This window comes from Anser cygnoides, chromosome 16 (assembly GCF_040182565.1).
Source record: "Anser cygnoides isolate HZ-2024a breed goose chromosome 16, Taihu_goose_T2T_genome, whole genome shotgun sequence".
In the NCBI taxonomy this organism is placed as follows: Eukaryota; Metazoa; Chordata; class Aves; order Anseriformes; family Anatidae; genus Anser; species Anser cygnoides.
The window spans coordinates 9,759,117-9,779,142 of record NC_089888.1 but is presented as its reverse complement, the minus strand read 5'-3'; the positions used below and the strand labels follow the sequence as shown (position 1 = coordinate 9,779,142).

Below are 20,026 nucleotides of genomic sequence, written 5' to 3'. Positions count from 1 at the left end.
CTGGTACGTAGTTCTTGCTGCACAGCTGGAGAGCACCTTACGAGTTAAAGTCTCAACCTTCTTTTTAAGGGAGGTTCAGAGACAGAGAGTAACTGGCATGTCAAAAGTAACTATTTCTCTTATCTTTAAATTTGTATCTCACCTTTGGGGTCTGGGAAGTTGAGAACTACCAGTACTACACTGAATAATAATCTTCAAGTTTCAGAAGGCAGTAAAATAAGCAACAAACAATATTGATTTTAGTATAATGTCAGAATAACCCAAAATGTACAGATCTTTCTTCATCCAAAGTACGCTACTTTCTGTTCTAACTTGCTTTCTTTGTTCACAACATGAGGGAGGTGGTGGTTGGATAAATAGCAAGAAAGTACATGACCCTCTATGAGTAATGACAATCAGTCTTGTTATTTCTGGATGTTATGAGAGGCTGCTAGGAGGCTGCCACACATTTAAGTTTAGACAAAACCAACACAATGATCTCAAATTCTTACAGGTAGGTAATGGTAATCGGTTTCTTAATTGAGAGTCCACCTTTGCTCAAGTTTTAAATTGCTTTAATCTTAATGTTCCTACATTCCCAGAAAACATATACCAAGAGGTTTTGTACAGGACTAGTCTGTAACGATGGCAGTGTAATATTTCTTGCTTAATTTAGAGCACTTGCCACTTAGCATTTCATGAGAACAGATGATGATGTTAAAAAGGTGCTGCATGCAAACAGAAAAGTAAAGAAAAGAAAGGTAAGTAAAAGCTAATGCTTTTCATGAACTGCTCCCAACTCACAGTGACTTAGAAGATGATGGTCTCTTCACATCTGGCCACTTTCGACGCTGAAACTGCCTAATTTTCAAGCAGCAAAAGGAGAAAAAAAGTTAACCATCACCAAGAAAACCACCAGCACTACAGTCTAAAAGATGAGGAAGGAGAAGAGTTTAGCCTGAATTTTGACTACAAAGATTAGAACATGCTATAACATTGAAACAGAAATAGCTCCAGTGTTTCACAGTAACTGGGATGGAAAGACCTTGCAAACGTCGCTGTAGGCAGTGTCTGTCCATGTCGTTCCCAATCCCACACTCCTAACTCTTTAGCATAAAGGTGGTATTTAAGAATAATAATTTAACTATGTATTTTTAAAAATGTACCTGTACTGCTCGTAGCTTCCATCTTTAAGTCCTAAGTGAGGAAAAAATTAACATGTTATTAACCATTGTATTAACCAACAGAATAAGGTATTTGGTAACACACAATTTAAAGTAAGATCTGAGAATATTAACAGAATATTAAGATGTTCACTAGAACTGTTATTTTCAGATTTAATCCCTTATTCTAGGTAAAATGGGTTGTAAATTGAGATAGGTAATTGTGAAACTTTTCTGTAAACGTCCTGCAGTGGTATACTTAAATGCCAAAAACTTGATTTCAAAGCATACAGCTTTAGATGGTACATACGCTAAATAAGACCTGAAATAATATTTTTGACTCAGGTGGACTTAGGTATGTAACAGTATATTGGGGGTGGGGGTCTTCAAGCTCTGAAGGCTATACATATTTTTTTTACATTGCATTTCTTATGCCTTTGTACTAAGGAGTAAATAAGAAATGCAATTTAAAAAGGAGAAATACAAATAACTATATGTTTCAGTTTGCCATCATGACTAAACATTAAGAAAACAAACACAGAATAGTGTTGAGTAGACCAGGAAAACTGAAAGGACTCAAAACGATGAGTCCAACCTAGAAAAAGAATAAAGAACTATGGGTTTCATTCTTTTTGGACCTTAAAGGCATAGTTAGAAGAGCACATCTTTTGGTAGTGTAATGCATTCCTCAGTGCACCTCTTACCTTGACCTGCTGTTATTTTACAACTACCTTGCACCAACACCAGGGAAAACCAATCAGCTTAAGCACTAGCCTCCGTTTTTGAGGTTAAAGTTATTTCTAAGCTAGTTTAGTAAGTCTGCGTGGACTGTATTGTCTCTAAAAGAAATATTCCTAAAAATCATGCCTTCAGATGGAATGCTGTAACACAACTGCTAGACCAGTTGTCCAGAGGAGTTGTGCAGTCTCCATTCTTGGAGGTTTTCAAAATCCAAATGCATAAAGCCCTGAATAACATGGTCTGACCTCAAAACTGACCCTACAGTGAGCACGAAGTTAGACCAGATGAACACCGCAAGTCCCTTCCAGCTTGACCTATCCCAAGAGCCTATGAACTCGGAAGCAGCTATTAGGTATTTGTTTGTTCTTTCATTAGTTTTCTTCCTTCCTCATCTCTTTCAGTCACAGAATCACAGAATGGCTTGGGCTGGAGGGACCTTAAAGATGATGTAGTTCCAACCCCCCTGCCAGGGGCAGGGATGCTCTTCTTCCTGCATTTCAGCAGCTGCATATTTAAGTATCCAAGTCTTACTATGTAAGTGTGAATTTCTGGAAACATTACATAAGACAAATTGAACAAACAATACAAGCATTTGAGCATGCAATCATCAGCCGCAGCAGGGCATTACTAGTATAAATCAATTCTAAAATCATTTTTTGGCTGATGAAAGTTTCATGTCAGTAAACAAGAGATCCATTTCTTTTGGGTAGTTTCTGAGTGTAATAGCAGAAGCACTTACCCAGATCCATATTCCTAGTTCTTGGATTGCATTGTTTATACCCTTTGCAGCTTCTTAGTTCCATCAGCTGGATGTGCAGTTGATTAAGAACTTCTCTATCTAGTGTGTTCACCACGTTAATTAGCTGCAATACAGAGAGGTTCTTGTTAGAGAACAGGTATTCCTCTGTAGTTTGGTAACTTGCACATATGGAATATCTGTGGTTTACTTCCAACAGGAGAGAAGCGAAATCATTTTATGTTAATAGTTGCATCTACTTCTTGTACCAATACTGCGGTATTTCAATGCATCATTGGTAAAGAACACTCATACATTTCCAGAGCTGTACTATGATCAGGTACCTGATATGGATCAGTGTTGAGATCAAAATACTCCAAAAATCCAGTAGCAAATTCACAAAACAGAAAGTTGTGGGTCTCGTTGATTGTCCTCAAACACCAGTAGGTGTTGTTGTTGGCACTGGTACAAGCACAGAAAGGACCCACTGCAAAGGAAAGCATCATAAAGACTTAAGATATATGTTGCTGGTTTTAGGCACTGCTTATTTTATTACTTTTTGGTTATGGTACTGCTTTATTCATAGGCAGTCACTCCCTCACTCCTGAGCTCTAAAGCAGAGAATACATTTCCAGCATAACGTTCTATGCTTACGTAGCCCCCACAAAACGTCTAACTTGAGCAGTGTCTCAGCTAGTTGTTTTTCACTTCCTGGTTGGGAAACATTCCAGCTGCTGAGATAATAATACGATGTACTGTGTATGTATTGTGTACTGCCTGCAGTATCTCTAGGTTTTCATCTGCAGTTTTGTTGTTTTTATTAATTTAACTCCTTTGCCTTTTGTAAGGATCATGCATGCCAACATTGAAACATGGATTATTTAGTATGAGGAAAATCGTGTGGCTTTGGCTACTTGCCTTATCATACTGGTAGTTTCTGGTAACCTAGAATCATCCTAGTCAGTACGCTGCACCCAGCTATCTGTTAGTTAATTTAGAGTATCCTTACGTGTCCACAGGGGAGCAGTTTGCCAGTGCTGGTTGTCATGGGTGAAGCAGGTCAGACCAGGCATGCTGCAAGTGTCGTTATTTTTTATTCTCTTAAGCAGTTTGCGCAGTTTCTTCTTTCTCCTTTGCTCTCTAAGCAGCCACAGCCTGTCTTTCTCCTGTAGGGCTTTCCTGCACACATGAAACATTAGGGTCATGCAGACTCTGTTATACTTGAATACACCTAAAAAAAAATGAAGCAGCTAATAAAATAAGCTGCTTTGAGGGAAAGAAATAGTTGGTATTTTAAAAATAAATGGCTTTTCTTCCAAATAGCTCTGGATCTCCAGAGCTCTTTGCAATTCCATGGTACAGGGGAAAAAAAAATGGAGCCAAAGGGGTTTAATGGGCTTGCCTGAAGTCTTTGATGTGCATTTACAAGCATTTTTTTTTACTATTGGTTTGGTTCTTTTCCCAGATGTCTGTATGTTTATTCTTTTTAGCACAGGATAAGTGAAATTACTTCTTTTGCTTAGTTTTTACACATGTGCTTGGACCAAATACTAGGATCTTTGCATTTTCTCTTTCAAAGGAACAGGCCTTCTTCACTTACTTGAAAGGATGAAGATTAGATCCCTTATGCCTCAGTTTGCTTTTGTGTTTTGAGTGGTAACTGGAAAATAAAAAAGAATTGTTGATGAACAACAGAGACAATTGTACCTGTTCATACCATATTTTCACCCTGGATTCAAAGTGCATTTAATCCAGTATCACTTCTCCCTTCAATTTGTTCACTCAGGGTAGGTGGTGAACACAAAACAGCCTTGCTAGACTGGGTCAGGCACTTGTGCCTCTCTTTTCCTTCGATCATTTGTACATAGTGACACCTGGTGCTCTGCTACTGTATTGCACTATGTATCTACAGATGATTCCAGTTGCAATTTTCAATTTTAGTTGTCATTACTTCCTGTTTCCCTACATGGGGCAGGTAAAATCAGTAGATTTATAATTCAATTATGAGATTTCTTCAACAGAATATTCATTAATTTTTCAGAGGATATGATGACAAGCTCATACCACCTTCCTGCTGTTTTCCAAACAAAATAATTTAAGCATCACTTGTACCTCATAGAGTTCCCACCCCCCCCACTGCTACTAGCTAGTAGTTCCAGGAAAACTGAAACCGGATGGGACTGTCCAAGCAGTAGCAGTGTCTAATGTATTCTGAGATATGTAGGGTGGCAGTTGACATCATACACATTCTATTTGGGTAGCTCTACTATTTTGACTGTCTTCAAGAGCTCTTACTAGGTTTCGCACAAGTTTCCTTTCTTTGTAGTTTGCAAAGTTTAAAAAAAAAAAAAAAAAGGACAAAATAGGCTTAGGCAATGGCAATTTTTTCCTGACTAATACAGTTCACTATACTTACTAACCACACAAATAAGCAAAGACAAACTAAGTTCAGTAAGTGCTATTTTTCTAATTGTCAGACTAAAATTCCCTTTGAAACAAAACAAATCTTTTAAATTACAAATGCTACTGGGAGCTTATGTAAATTTAATCCTTATAGCAAATTAACAAAATTATTAAAGAACTATCTATCTTCAATTCAGTCAACTTTTTTCTCTAGCATAGATAATGTGCATATCATTAACTAGTCTGAAATGCTACGCTCAATGCAATTCTGCAAACATATAACTCACGTTATTACCTTCATTGATTTCAGTGGGATTATTCATCTGAATGATGCTATGCACAAATGTAAGTGCTTCTTGTATCAGATGTGAGAAACGTAATGTTATGTTAACTGTAAAAATAACTTCATCTTTGTATGTATCAAATAAACTTGGTTGGTTACATAATACACTGCTTTCAAAACTGTTAAGGCAAAGTTTAGGGGATTTGTCATTTAGAATTATACGGGTTTAATTTTAAGTACTTTATGCCATAGCTTGTATGTACATTGGGTTGGCATAACCTAAGAAAGGGATGTTCTGCTTATTTTAATGATCTGTTGCTGAAGCTGCATTGCAGAATCAACATGGGCCAAAAAGACTATGTACCTTGTGTCTGTAAACTAAACTAGATTATGTTGTACCTCCATTATAGCAATGAGACAGAGAAGTATCATCCACATCCTCTTATAGAGGCTCCTTAATAAAAACTACTTTAGCTGACAATGATAGCAGAGCTGCCTTATGTTTTTGAGTACAGCTTTTCTTGTCGTACTGCCACTGTGGCTGCTGTACTCCTGGTAACATCTGCCTCACTGCAGCCTCAGTGATTGCTCTGTGATCACTCTGATCAAAGAGCAGTTGCTCCTGGTTTCGTTAAGGATAATGCCCTTAATAATAAGCTTATCTTTTGGTTAGCCCTGAAGTGGTCAGGCAGTTAGACTTGATGATCTTTGTAGATCCTTCCAACTGAACTATTGCATTCCATCAACTTTCTCAGGGGCAAATTCTGTTTGTGTTAACATTTGATTTTGTAAGATTTTTCTGCTGTGCTTATTTGCAGAGCAAGAACTTGCTCCCTAGAAGGTTTCAGATATGCTTGAACCTTCTTTCCATGCAATCAGTGAGCTGATCTCACAGCCATTTTGCAAATATGTGGCTATGAGAAACCAACTATGCAGAGATCTTAATGCACAATCGCTATTTTAGTATTGCCTGTTGCATTTAAAATCCAGAGATCATATGCATCAGGGAAAAAAAAATTGTTGCACAAAGTCGGTGGTGGCTACAGAATTACAGTTACTCTGCACCAACTGTTAAATTCCTGCTTCTTCTACCTGGCATAGCTGCTTAGTATTGCAGGAACTATATGCTATGTGATAACTCATCTGGACTTGAAGAAATCAAATGGAAAGAAAGTCTCTCATCTGACCACCCCTTTATTCCATATACATTATGCACTATTCTTACTGAAAGATTTGTGTAACACTGCACCATACTGACAAGCAAGTTTTCAGAAGAAAGCCTGCAGCTAAAAATATTAATTTCTAGTATCTAATAGCAACATCTTCAGTACAAGAGCATAACTTACTGGTTTAAAAGCATTTTACATACATCAGTTGACACAGAGGCAATTAAACTGCTGCCTGGCAGAAGGTGGGCCTTGTACTTTAGGAGGGTTGGACAGCTGCAGAAAGCATTAGACAAGAGCATAGCAGGTACAAAACCACTTAAAACAGATTCTGATCTCTCCTGTGAAGACATAAATCAGCTACAGTTAACTACTCACAAGTACACCAAAAATACCTTATCTTGTTACAATCACACTCCTCAGGTCTCTTCTTCTTCAGATGACCTCTCACCTCCCTCAGATTTTTTATTTTATTTTGCAACGTTTCAATCTGAAAAAAGTAAACATACAGGTTAAAAAAATTACAGCATGGTTTAATTTTATTCTAACCCTCTCAAACATATTGCCATCAAATGCTTCTTTCTTGCTACCTTCCATAACTTCCTCCACTAACAAGCATTTTCAGATTAGCTACCTTCCCAAAAGGAAACTGCAGGCAGGAGGACAATTCTGGGGCACAATTTGCCTGCTCTGATTACTGAAGGTGAAAGCAGAATGTGGCACTGGGGGGAGCAAGGTGGGAGGGTGCCATACAGCCTTAGACAGATGAACACTCCACTTCCACTGTGATTTTTCCTCTTCAGCATATTTGCAAAGGTGAAAGGGTACCAAAGGAAAATGAAGCCCTTAAAGGTTTGGCCTGTTAGGAACCTGAGAAGAAAATGGGGAGCGAGTGCTCTGAAGTCCCCTCTTCAGAGATTCTGGAAGAGAAAAGCAGTAAATCTCCATCCTTTTACATGGCAGTCTAGCAACATCTGGCCACATGGGATGTACATGAGCAGTTAATTTAATTGTGCCACCCACATGGTTTATTTTTAACCACCTTCAGTAAATGAAACTCCTGCTTTTGTTCAGTGTAGCTCATGCACAGCGTAGCCCACTCAGATGGGTATTACAGGCTTCCACTTCAATTCTTTACACAACAGAAAAAATGAAGTCATCCAGCGTGAACAAAGAATTTGCCATGCAACTACCATCAGACAACAGTGACCACAAATCTAATAGAAGTCCATGGCTGCATAGACAGTGGACAAAGATTTCACGAAAAATACACAAAGAATCCAGCCCAGTGATCCTAAAGCAGGAACACAACAGGACAGAAGCGAGACTTACAAGTCTCTCTCATTTATCTCATAAGGCTTATGCCATTTCTCAGTTCTTTAAGTTGTAGTTCTCTCCTCCACTTACTATCTTGTCTTCAGAAACTTGTAGCAACTTAATTATCTATGAAATCTCTATTCTGAAATCAACCATTAAGTTACAAAGATTCCAGGGAAGAACAAAGACACACAGAGGCAGACAGACACAAATGTAGTCAGCATGATCCTATCAGCCCACAGGAAACCAGGCCAAAGACACGCTGAAAATGTGTGACTGGTAACATCACTCACCTCATGGTCAATATGAAGTTTATGGTCCTTCCAAGCTTGCAGTGACCTGTACAGATCTGTGTCACACTGAACAGTGTCATTCTCCAGGATATAGCACCTGGCCATGGAAAAAGCAATGTTTATTATAGTAGATACACACACAATGCAAACAGCTTTTGCTGTGCTATTTTAACAGCACAACTCCAGAACACATGAGAAGCCAGATTGGAAATGACACTCAGAATTCAAAATAAACAATGTTCATTCAAGAGAACAGGAGAGTATGTTACTAGCCAGGAAAGAAGTTTGGGTTTGAGTCACCATGGGCATTTTTCAGAAGGCAAAAAATTCAAGGACAATATTCCTATCAAGAGAACCTGTTGACTGTTTCATTTCTATATGCAAATTGTGCCGCACAGAGTTCTTGTTTACGCATTAGGCTGTCTACATAAATAATCTCTACTAACTAGCAAGTACCGAAAGCACTACTCAGAAGCAATTTCCCTATGCATAATTAAGTGACATACAGTGGTAGGGGCAAGGAGAAAGCACTTCTTTATAACATGTATTATAATACTACAAAGAAAAAAAATGTGATTTTCTACAAAAGGGATAAACTTTTTCAAATACAGCTCCCTGACTTCAAAGGCAAAATACCCTCCGACAACTTTAAGTGCTCATGTTCCAGTAACTTCTCATGAAGTCCAGGATTTAAGATTAAAAAAAAAAAAAGACATAAATCCTCAACAAGTTTATTAGGGGTCAATAAATATCATGGAGTTATTTTTGAATGATTATTTATTAAATTAAAGCTGAGGTTTTTTTCAATATTCCTGTTTTCTTTAAACCACCTCATGCATGTTATCCCACTGCCTTCTTTTCTGCAAGTGTTCCTGGGGACTTCTCATGAATTACGCACGACCTTCCTGACAGTTCCTGGTATGGAGCTGGGATACACCCAGTAAAGCAGCACAAATCAATTTAACATGTCCCAGAAAAAAAGCACTAATAGTGATTTACGGGTCCTGAACATTCAAAAAAGCTGAGGAATGAGGGCAGAACTCTGCTGATGTCAACCTACCTATGTTTCCTCATATTAGCAAATCTCTAACCCTGTAAACTGAAGTCAAATGGAAACCACAGATTTTAACAGCAGCTATCTGGCTCATGCATATTTGCACAAGCTAGTCATTAAACAATTTAATTCACATAATCCATAGTGATTGATGGATTTTCTCATAATTCACAAGTAGAAAGGGTGACTAAACACTGAATTAACTAGAGTTGAAGATACATCACCAGACCCTGGATCTGCACACTGAGAAACCTTTAACTATTAGAGTCTCTTTAGAACGCGGACAATTCCCTCACCTCTCTCTCCAATGTTCCATTCCCCAGTACTCCTGGTCTATCTAACCTCATCGATAACATAGATTTTCCTTTCCTAGCACTGGGTACAGGAAGCTCTGTGATGCTGCTGCTTCCTTTGGGACTGATTTTGTATTTGAAATACAATGCAACCAATGGCATGTTGAAACTGGGTAATACTCCAGTTGGAGTATGGAGTATTCTGATCTTCAGACAGGCGGGGTTACATGCTGCACACTGAGATTTATATGGGTAGAGCCTTTCCTTGTTTCAGATAGGTGTACACACCAACACTGCAAAGAGTTTCACTTGTCCTTACTGGAAATGTGCACTGATCAGTGATTACTGTCTCCAAAGTGTAGAAGACATAAAAGCACCGCTGTGGTTCTTCAGTAGCTTCATGCCCCTTTGTGCATGATGACAAAATTAAAACAAAACTGAAAGGTGTGTACAGATGAGAATAACAATTTTAGTGAAGTTAGACGGTATCCAAAAGGGACATAATATGTTTATCAAAAGGTAATGCACGCATTTATGTACAGCAGCCACTCAAGCAGCAAAAGTTTATAGAAACTTACAATATTTACTCACCTGTGAGTAACTTTTATTAGATTAGGGGCTGTATATTCTGCAATGCCACCAGTGCCACTGTATTCTGCCATGTCTTTATCTTCCTCCTCACGAGGAACAGCCCTCTGCATCTTGTGTCGCTTGGTGATGTTTCTTGGTAAGACAGGTTGGTATCCGTCCTCTAAACCCAAGTTATAAATGGCTCCATTCAGCTCGACGGATACAGAGCGTATAGAACGATTCCGGACATAGCTTGGTTTGTATTCTGCACAGAAAAGGGAGTAAAAGGATTAAGACGGGGAGAAACAGCAGGTTACACTTTGGTTCTCTGTGGTTCTTGGCAAACAACAGCCCCTAATATGACATTTGGAATTCACTCAATGACAAATGCTGTTTGTTGCAGCTTTCCTCAGCACTGCCATGTCATTACCTGATGGGTACCTTAAAGCCTGAGAGAGAGGAGTAGATAGAGTGCAAATGCACAAGGATGGCAGAGGGGAAAGAGAATGTATTTGTACAGTCATCACCCCGAGAGTGAACAACTTTCAAAGAAACTCTACTCTTCCCCCAAGAGCCACTAGATGGCAGTAACACCTTAAAAAATAATTCTGAAAGTGAAAGACAGCAGGGTCTTAGGTCATCCTTGCGGATTAGTTCTCAACTGCATTCTGTCATCTACTGTAAAACATTCCAGTGCCAGTATTCCTTCAACACTTCACAGAAGTCACCCCGAATTTCAACAGGGAGTACTCGAGTGTTCAGCCTGAACTTCTTCTCAATTCCATACTCTTTTTTTTCAAGACAAGATGCTTGATTTTAATGGGAGGGATTAATATTTGAATCTTTACTTTTATCCACATTTAATTATTTTCTTTGCAATTATTTTCCTCACGTGCAGGCCAGACAGCAAGTTTCTACAAAAAGCACCACCCTCCAGTGCTATGCACTCCCTCAGAGTTTGCCTCTGTGTTTGCAGCCCAAAGACAGAATCTGCACCTCACAGTATGAGATTCCCAGTGATCTTATTGCCATCGCTGCTTTCCAAAGCTCCCTCTCCTGGCCCAAATCCCAATTCCTCTTCAGTTTTGTCTAAAGTGGCATGCATATATCCTAGCTATGGAGTCTGAATCCATAACTAAACTTCTCTACTGTACAGGAGGGCTCACACCTCTATTTCCTGCTCACTGCAGTGACTGCTCAGTCACTCATGTTGAGCAGAATTATCTCACTCCTGGAGAAAAAAGCATGACCAAAGTACCATAGCTTCTCTTCTTCCCCTGCCCAGACTCCTTGCTGTGTATATGTGCTTTGGAGTCATCCAAGATGTTGCTGGAACCAAGCAAGCGTCTTGGTTCCTCTGGTCACCTCTCCTTCACACAGAGCTGATTCACAGCACTTCTCACTAGAACAGGACCTCCTGCTGCAACCTGGTAAGGGAAAACTCAGCTGATGTGCCACATGAAAAGACCAACACTTCTTGTAATCTCAAGATCCACAGAAGAGCCAACTTCATCTCAGGGATAAACTCCACTGCAAAAACAAGCAGTGAAGAAAAGAAATGGGAGGTAGAACAACCAAATTTGACAAAAGAAATATTCATGGCTATTGGCATGCGTTGGCATTAACACAGACTAACTTCTTTCAAGAAGCCTTACATGAATTCCAACTGGATCACAAAGTCTCAAAGGCCATTTTGTAGACTGTGGGAAGAGAAACAAACATCCCCTCCCACCTGAAACTGGTCCAAGCCCTAAATTCTCATCAGTGCCACACAGAAAGCAGAATACCAGCTGGATTGTCTGGTTTAGCCCATTTTCCACCTGTGGCTCAAAGTTTATAGCCGATATTAAGCCAGGTGAGTCACATCTGAGAAAAAAATAAATTTAAAAAAAAGCAACAAAAAGACCAACTGCATTTCAGGCACCCATTCAGGAAATGTTTGAATAAATGAGAAGGAAACTCCCATCTTTTCAAAAGTAGGAGGAAGTTCCAAAAAGCTACACCCTAACAATTACATTCAAAGTGTAAACTCCCATTTCTTTAATTGTTCCCTCATTTCATCTTGTTAAGCTCAGCCAACTAACAATTTACCTTCCTTCCAAGTCTAATATGCCAAGCCAGCATGTTGGACCTCAACAGACAACTGCAGGGAACCGCCGTCTCCACACGCCCCTGAAGAATTCGAAGCCAGGAGCTGCTCCTCCCTTGCAGCCAGTCCTAATCCAGCCTTATAAAGAACAAATTGGTCTGGAGAGAAACAGCTCATGAAGGCCTTGCATTATTACAACGTGCTATCCACAGTGCTGACTCAATGCCGTGATTAGTATCAAACTCCATCATTTTCAGAGGAAGTGGTTAAAATATTTAGTAATCTCAATATTCATCTGTACTGTGTCACTGCAGGCAAAAATACCAGTGTCTAATTACTTGATCCTCCCCCAGGCTTCAGTTTTACTTCCCAATTCTTTAACCCACAAAGAAAGTAGATCTAGATCTGTTAAATATTTTGCCCAAAATACCTATTCTCCTTTTTCAAATTATTAAAGATTGGCTCTGGTAAGTTGAGTCCCTGTGCCTGTTGTCCTCCGCCACTGCTAAGAAATTACATCCTCAAAATTAAATCTGGAAATAAGAGTCCAGAGGAATTTCAGCATAAGAAAGCTAATGAGTTTTCAATGCCACACTCATCCTGTCTCAGCTCCCTGGATCACTTGACAGGCACGCGTGGCTTCGCTCTAGCCTGACAGGACAGGCCTGTTCCAGTCCAGAGTTCCCCCAGATGGTCTGGGGACTCAAACACTTGAATTTTTACAACTACTTGGTAACATCTCAGGTTTCAACACTGTCTAGAGCAAGCACGAACTGCAGTATCTGAGATTATAAGTGAGGTAATGCTGTATTATAAAACCATAAGCTTCATATCTGACATAAACATGCCCAGCCTTCAGGTTTGTATTTAACTCTCCTCACTTCCTCATCTCTCAAGCTTTATTACTTATTTTGCTGCTGCCAGAATCATGATTTAACACTGAGATCATTTGGAAATGATCTCAGGGATAGCTGAGAAGACTGTGACCAACTGTATCTACTGCGTGGCCATTTCTCCTAAGCAGGAACGTGACTGCTCAGCAGGGACATTAGCGGAAGACAGAGAACTCCTGGGCTTTCCTGTCATCATTTATTCCAGGTAGGTGTTTTGCATCTGATGCATTGTCCAGCATCACGACAATGATGGAATAAACCAGCATGCAAGAACTCTGCTTTTGTACAGTGGGCAATGAGGAAAAAGTCCACCACCAGCCACCTCAATTCTGTTATATTTCCCAGTAAGGTCTCTGTATTTTCTCAGAGTTCTGCAGAGAAGCAGCACTTTTTCTACAAGACCAAAGTAAAATTAGGCACTTTGAAGTCAAATTTTTGAAAATATCTCAAGCGTCTAGAAATACAGATAAAGGATTAGAGGAGGTTTTTCTTGATCATTAGGTAACTAGAGATTTTTAGAAATCTTATTTTGATTCTGTGTTCTTGGATATTTCAAAGAGGAAAAAAAAAACAACCTCCAAAAACTTCCATACATCCAGTTTCTCACAACAGCCATTGAAAATCATACTTCAAATGCATTATCTTTAAAGTACTTGATGTTTGGGTACTTTTTTTTTATATAACAAAGAAGGCCATTTTGTTACAGTATTGAAACTACTTCAAAAGAAAAACAAATTACATGAAAATGGGAATAAAAATGTACTAGCTTCTTTGTACACGCTCTGTACACAAATCTATGTGGCCTATCATCATTTCTCTACATGCAGCTTAATAACTCCTTTAATCATATGCACTTGTTTGTCACAGGAAGAAGAGATGAAATCCACAGCAAGAAAAACATAACAGACAACAAACAGCCGAAGATTTTAAGCACTCATTATTACTTTAAATTTCCCTCCCATTGCAGAGCTTTATTTCATCATTTTTATAAAAATAAGAATGCACCAAAGGAAATAAAGAGGACACTGCAATGCAGAACAGGTAACAGCTTTGCAGGTGAGCTGTGTACTTACTTGTCCAGGGCCCAAAAGGCATGCACATGACATGATGTTTTGCAACTGATTTCCTCATTTTAGGAACTATCCTTGCCTCTTAAATGTAATGGTGTACGTGACAACGGATCTAGACCATGCCTACATTAGAAAGCAATTATTTTATCAAAACATTTGGTGCTTTGGCCCCTCTATCAGCAATTTAGTCTGGTCTTCTAGACCACGCATTCACCACGCATCGCTGGGTTTAATCTTTGCGAAAGACCAGTCCTCCTATCACCATCAGGGTTTGCAACACTCTTGATGCGCCCCTGAAGCAGGGCATCCAATTTAGTTTTCTGCAAACAACCGTAGATTAGAGTATGTCAAAACTGCTTTGCAAATCCATCTCTACTGCTCATGACAGGAGGGAGTGATCACGGCGTTCCTTTCAAAGGCTTCAGCATTGCTATGAACTAAATCATTAGTGTGGACCTGACACTGACATAGTCCGGTTTGAAACTTCCATTTTCTGTACAGCTATCGTTCAATCTTATGGATAGCATTTGCTGGCATTCAAGTAGCACTGATCCCATGCACCCTTCAAACTCTAAGTAGTAGACCCCAAAAATGCCCTCAGAACTGTACAACCCAGCACAGACTGCACTTTACCCCATCTCATGAAACAGGTCATAGAAATCCACATGCACATCAGCAGTACCCAGGTCACCATTTACAAATCCAGTGAGCCAGCTTTCTAAGTAGGCTGTTCAGAAAATCCTTGGCATGTTATCTTGATTTGTATTTCTTTGTGCTCGTTTATTTTTGGTGTGTGATTTATTAGATAAGTGCATGTGAAAGAATAGCCAACATCAAACCCCAGAGTCTGTGTCAACAGGTCCAAGCTAAACTCTCCCATTGTATCGCACACCCTGGATGTGGGCAGAGGGAATAATAAAGCATCTGGAGCCAATTGTTTTACTTCAGATACAAGCAATGTGAACATGACTACCAACATCCTATCTTACGCTGCTGAAGTTTATGCCTTATGGCTCAATGAGAAGCGTGCTGGACAGTACAGCATAAACTCTGCCTCTTCTGAGACAAATGTAGGGAAAAAGATGTCCCAATCCTTTGGCTGAAAGTATCTTCACAACCTTCGCTTCTTTGCCTCAACCTCTTTAATACGTAAACTAACAGTAATTATACACTTAACCACCTCCTCTAGATGTTGCGAAAATTAGTTAATGTTTAGAAAGCACAACACAAATGAAAAGTACTTAAGTAAGTGTTAAGTATTATCAGATAGCATTATGTTGTCCTCACGTAAATTGTTTTCCTCTTCCCATCTAAGTGCCTTCAATCTACTCCTGTTATTTGACTCCCTGTGTCTGAACTTTCTTCTCTGTGACTTCGGAAAATGAAAAAAAAGTTAATTGAACTGCATGTTCTAGTGTTATTTAAAGATTATCTGCTGTGCCACATGTTTAAACAGCTAGTATAGTTGAGTAATTTCATCCTGGAACCAATAATTTTTTTCAACTAAAAATTAGCTTAGAAGGTACTAATCAGCTTGCAAGGCAAATATAATGGAAGAAAATCAATTTAAACTCTCTGTTTGAAGCTTGTGCCAGGTCATTATACAGAAAGACTAATCTGCTAAATAATTAAGGCCCTGTATTTGTGGAATGAGACGAAAGAAACATTACAAGTGAACAGTAATTCTGTGCTGCCATTTGCCTCTTTAATCTATAATTAGACTATGTACTTCAAATATAGATGTTAGTCTGACTCAGGTTTAAAACAGAGCCAGCGGAATGGGCCTTCTGAAAAAGCACCTGATCTGTGCCAAGGAAACCAGAATCAGAGTCATCCCCTTTGGATGTGATCTCTGGTTAAAAGTCAGCCCTGGCTCTGCTGACTGAGCACACGAAAAGGATGTTAGAAGCGAGCAGCTTCTGTAGCAGCACACACATCTTTATTAAAAATAAATTACTGCAGTAACAGCCCCAAGCACTGCAGTATCTACTGAAAATTAGAGTACTCACTATAACACACTGTTCATGTTTCAAGGCCTTTGCAAGTTTAAGCTACTTGCCGCTTCAGTGTGTGTACTGCATTTCCTGTTTTTGAAAGAAATAAACATAGGACTCTATTTTGGATCAAAACACTCCTCTTCCTACAGACTGAGGTATTTTCAAATCTGATTGTCCAATATGAAATACACCGCTTCATGTGCAGATACACAGTAAATATGCTTGCCTTCAATGACATCTGTAGAACTCAATGTCCATGAAAATCAGGACGGTTATGGGTGTTTGAACAGTTACCATTTTGTAAGGCAGAGACACAAGATGTAGTGGGTTCACTTACTCTTCTTGGAGAAGAGCTTCTTTCTCCGTCCGACATGGCTCAGCTTGTATTCATTCTCTTCACAATTGCAGTCTTCACTATTCCTGTTGTAATACTTGGGCAAAAGATTGGAAGCGCCTTTGCTGTTGCCTGCACCTGCCAAGTTCGCCATTCCCTTGCACTTGTGTAGCTTGAGCTTCCCACTGGCATCTTCTACGCACTGCCATTTCTGGAAGAAAGATTTGGTCATTAAAACTTGTCTCAACTCTGCAATGTCTAATGGCCAGCTCCAGTGATTTATCAGAGACTCCTCATTACAGTAAGCTGGGGTTCATTGTCTACCAGCAGAACAGATTTCCTGTAATCTTCCATTTTTAGACAAACCAGGAACATTTTGGAACACTCTTGTATTTGTTTCTGATTTCATTTCCTGGAGGCAGAGCAATGGGAATTTGTTAACAAAATCAGTATTACAGCTAAAAATACAGAGGCATCAAGCAAAAAGGTTTATTCCCCAATTATGCTTCCCTAACAAGGAAGTTCAAGCCCTACCACAGGTTGGAAGAATCCTTGCCCACCTGCAAGTGAGTTTGGCAGGGTGGTAGGAATCTGTGCCAATAACAAGCCATTAAAACAGCACTAAGCTCCAGGCCTGTGTTCAATTCAGCCTCATCCCATACTCTACAAGAAAGGAAATAACTTTTCTGAGAAGTCTTCTTCTCTTTCCTAGTTCAAATGCCTGATGGTGGGATAAATTTATCCAAGTAGTGGACTCCTTTACTGTAAAGATCCGGTGTGAACTGTTTACCTGGACTCTGTCTGTAGTCAAAGAGGAGGAACGGGCACTTCCAGGGTAAAACTCACTTTATCTTAAGGTGGCCATATAAAAGAGAGGAGAAGAATAGAGGATTGCCCTGCAGAAGAGCCCGTTTCTCTTTACTGACCTTAACAGGGTTTGTATAACTAGATCAGTTATGGATGTCTGTGGTTAGACAAGTTTATTTCCATCTTCAGTGTTTCTCTTAATAATAGCTTTTCCCATTCAGCACCCTTGGGCTTGGTTGGCAATGGTGAGCTTCACTGGATGCCTGCACAGTGATAACTGCCTCCATCTTCCACTCAAACTGGAGAAAATCTCATCTTTATTCTGATATGATTACTTCTGGTACTCAAAACCTGAAGCAAGTTGGTTACAGATCCCTTTGCGCTGCTGTCAGAGCCGTGCCAAGGGCAAGGGAGTTTAGCCACCTTCAATCTGGCAAAGAAGTTTTACCTGCTTCTCAGATAGAGTACAAACTAATTTTACCTACTCCTTTATTCACCAACACATTACTAGCTACAGAACTAGGCTTTGGGACACAGTAATAAAAAGAAAAAAAAATACAACAACAACAAAAAAAAAAACACAAAAAACATGTATCAGTTGTTACCATGTTAAACAGTCTGGAAAAACCTACAGCTTTTTGCTGAGCCTTGAGAAGCATTTCTCCTTTTCCCTGTTACAAAATCCTAAGTCTGTGCCTCCAGGACTCACTGGAATATTGGTAATTTTCCAAATAAAAGAACAGAAAGAAAAAGAGCAACAGTTCCCAAGTGAGATGACATTTTACAGCACCCTGCTGCTCTACGAGGGAGATTCAGTCACTTCAATTTCCATACAGAGGTGTGCCCAGGCTTGGGCAACAAAGCACTCATTTTCCATTGAAATTTGCCCTATCATTTGCATGACAGCTAAGAAAGAAAACACCATCTTCAGTGCTTTCATTATAGAGAATATAGAGAACGCATAGTGCTTTCATTATAGGAGTCAGAAGCGAGATACTCAGTTACAGTAGATTTATCTATATCCACAGGAGGTCTGCTTATTTAAAACATTCAGAAGTTTATGGTGTGGCCACTTACTTCCTTTGACAGTTGTATGCCGGGTCTCCTGAGCTGTAATTGCTTCTTAGCTGTATGTATCCTGTCCAAAAATCCTATATGATCCAAGCCTTGCACTCATGCAGATAAACCTGTCTTAAGTTTCAGCACAAGGAATCATAGGAAATCAGTGACACTGACAAGCAGACATTTGAATCAGGCATCTTTGCATGGCTGCAGGATGCATCTACCTAGGTGCAGTGCAGAACAAAAAAATCTTTCAAGAATAAATTGCTGATTTTTCTAATATTATTTTTTTTTTATAAATGCCCAGCATTCATTGATACACAGACTGGGGTTGGAAGTTATTTTACTAGAACGAGCAACAGTTTCTTTCACAAAAAAATGTAGAATGAGATTTAAAAATGTTTGTTGCTGCTTCCCATTACAGATACCTCAATCTTAGTTTTGAACGTATATGAACAAACTGCATTTTCTACTCAGAAGAACTCTATGCTGTAGGTATCTGATACATGAAAAATGAAAATTCAACAGAGGGAAAGTTAAATGTCAGGATGAGAACTACTATAAGTGCTGTGATGTGTGGTCCAAAAATATTTAAACTCTATTTCTTTCATCTCCTGTCAAGAAAGTGATGCTTATTTCCCCCCTCCAGGTGAACTGGAAGAATTCCTTTAATTCTTGGTGCCGTTTAAATTTTTCCATGGCAGCTGTATGCTGGATGGATATATCCAGTGGATATATCTTAAGGGCTTTGCTGGAAGGGCATGTTGTATGCATTAGCAGGCCCACTGCTGAACCAAATGCAGAGCAGAACTATATAAATGATGTTAGAAACAAACACTGAACCCAGCTGGCAAAAAACCCCAACGTCTCAAGCTCTATTTTTTTTTCACAGAACAGATACAGGCATGTGTGTGAATGTGTCTGGGAGCCTACAATTTAGCCTGCTCTTCTTTTAAGTACAAACACAAATTCTCTAGGCAATATCACAGCTATATCAACCGCATTCATTTCCACAGGATGCTTTCAATCTTAGGGAGAAGAGCTGTAGTTGCAAGAACTGTGAAAACCTCTGCTCAACGGTCAAGAAGCTTTAAACATTGTGAATTCTGGCATTTCAAATTGGTTTCTAGTGCATAGCACACCCTCTTGCAGAAACCTGTGTCAACCCCTGGAAGCAAATAAAGTATTTTACAAGAGGTAATCGCTTAAATAATTAAATTCCTATATGAAGAACTCTAGGGTGCCCCAGAGATACTTTGGCTCACAGGTACAAATGATAACCATCCAGCAGCAAAATGTAATTACATATAAATAGTGGATTAACGCAACCAGCCAAGAAAACTAAGTGCCCTTAGTTCACCACTTGCCTCCAACTTTTCAAGTTCTATAGCTCATATTATCTCACAAGAGCTATATCCTCAAAGGGAACGTGTGGTTTAATGTAAACTAAAACTCACTGGAAAACCCAAGCTCCCCCCACAGTCTTTATTCCAGCTCATATCAAAACCCCAAAGGGATAACCTGTCTTTCCTCCTGTAGTGCCTTGCAGAACAGCTACTCCAGCCATCAGATAAATGACTTTTGCAGTATGTCCTGAAGTTCATCAGGCTCACATTGTGCAAAACTTTCCAGACACCTCGTTTAATTATTAAACCTGTTCCAGCTGGCGATTTCCCACCACCTTCAGGCAGGCCAAGTGAGCTGCTGTGCTTGTGCTTTCTGCCACCTACTGTGTTGGGCTTGTTCTAACAGTTCTACCCCATCCCCTACCCTACT

At 39.5% G+C, this 20,026-nt stretch overlaps 1 protein-coding gene across 8 annotated transcripts in view; it reads right to left on the bottom strand.

Annotated features, from left to right (window-relative positions):
• Nucleotides 1-20,026, bottom strand: part of SULF2 (sulfatase 2) — a 159,253-nt gene that overhangs the window by 1,280 nt on the left and 137,947 nt on the right. For 7 of the 8 annotated variants that reach the window (XM_048072465.2, XM_048072467.2, XM_013189613.3 and 4 more), the window contains 10 exons: nt 16,385-16,592; nt 10,020-10,263; nt 8,082-8,178; nt 6,867-6,961; nt 4,220-4,279; nt 3,629-3,798; nt 2,964-3,106; nt 2,623-2,746; nt 1,146-1,176; nt 784-840 (listed from right to left, as the gene is read on the bottom strand). In XM_048072465.2, the coding sequence (XP_047928422.2) occupies nt 784-840; nt 1,146-1,176; nt 2,623-2,746; nt 2,964-3,106; nt 3,629-3,798; nt 4,220-4,279; nt 6,867-6,961; nt 8,082-8,178; nt 10,020-10,263; nt 16,385-16,592 (1,229 nt within the window). The remainder of the gene's footprint in view (nt 1-783; nt 841-1,145; nt 1,177-2,622; nt 2,747-2,963; nt 3,107-3,628; nt 3,799-4,219; nt 4,280-6,866; nt 6,962-8,081; nt 8,179-10,019; nt 10,264-16,384; nt 16,593-20,026) is intronic. The other variant, XM_048072469.2, reaches the window with a different exon arrangement.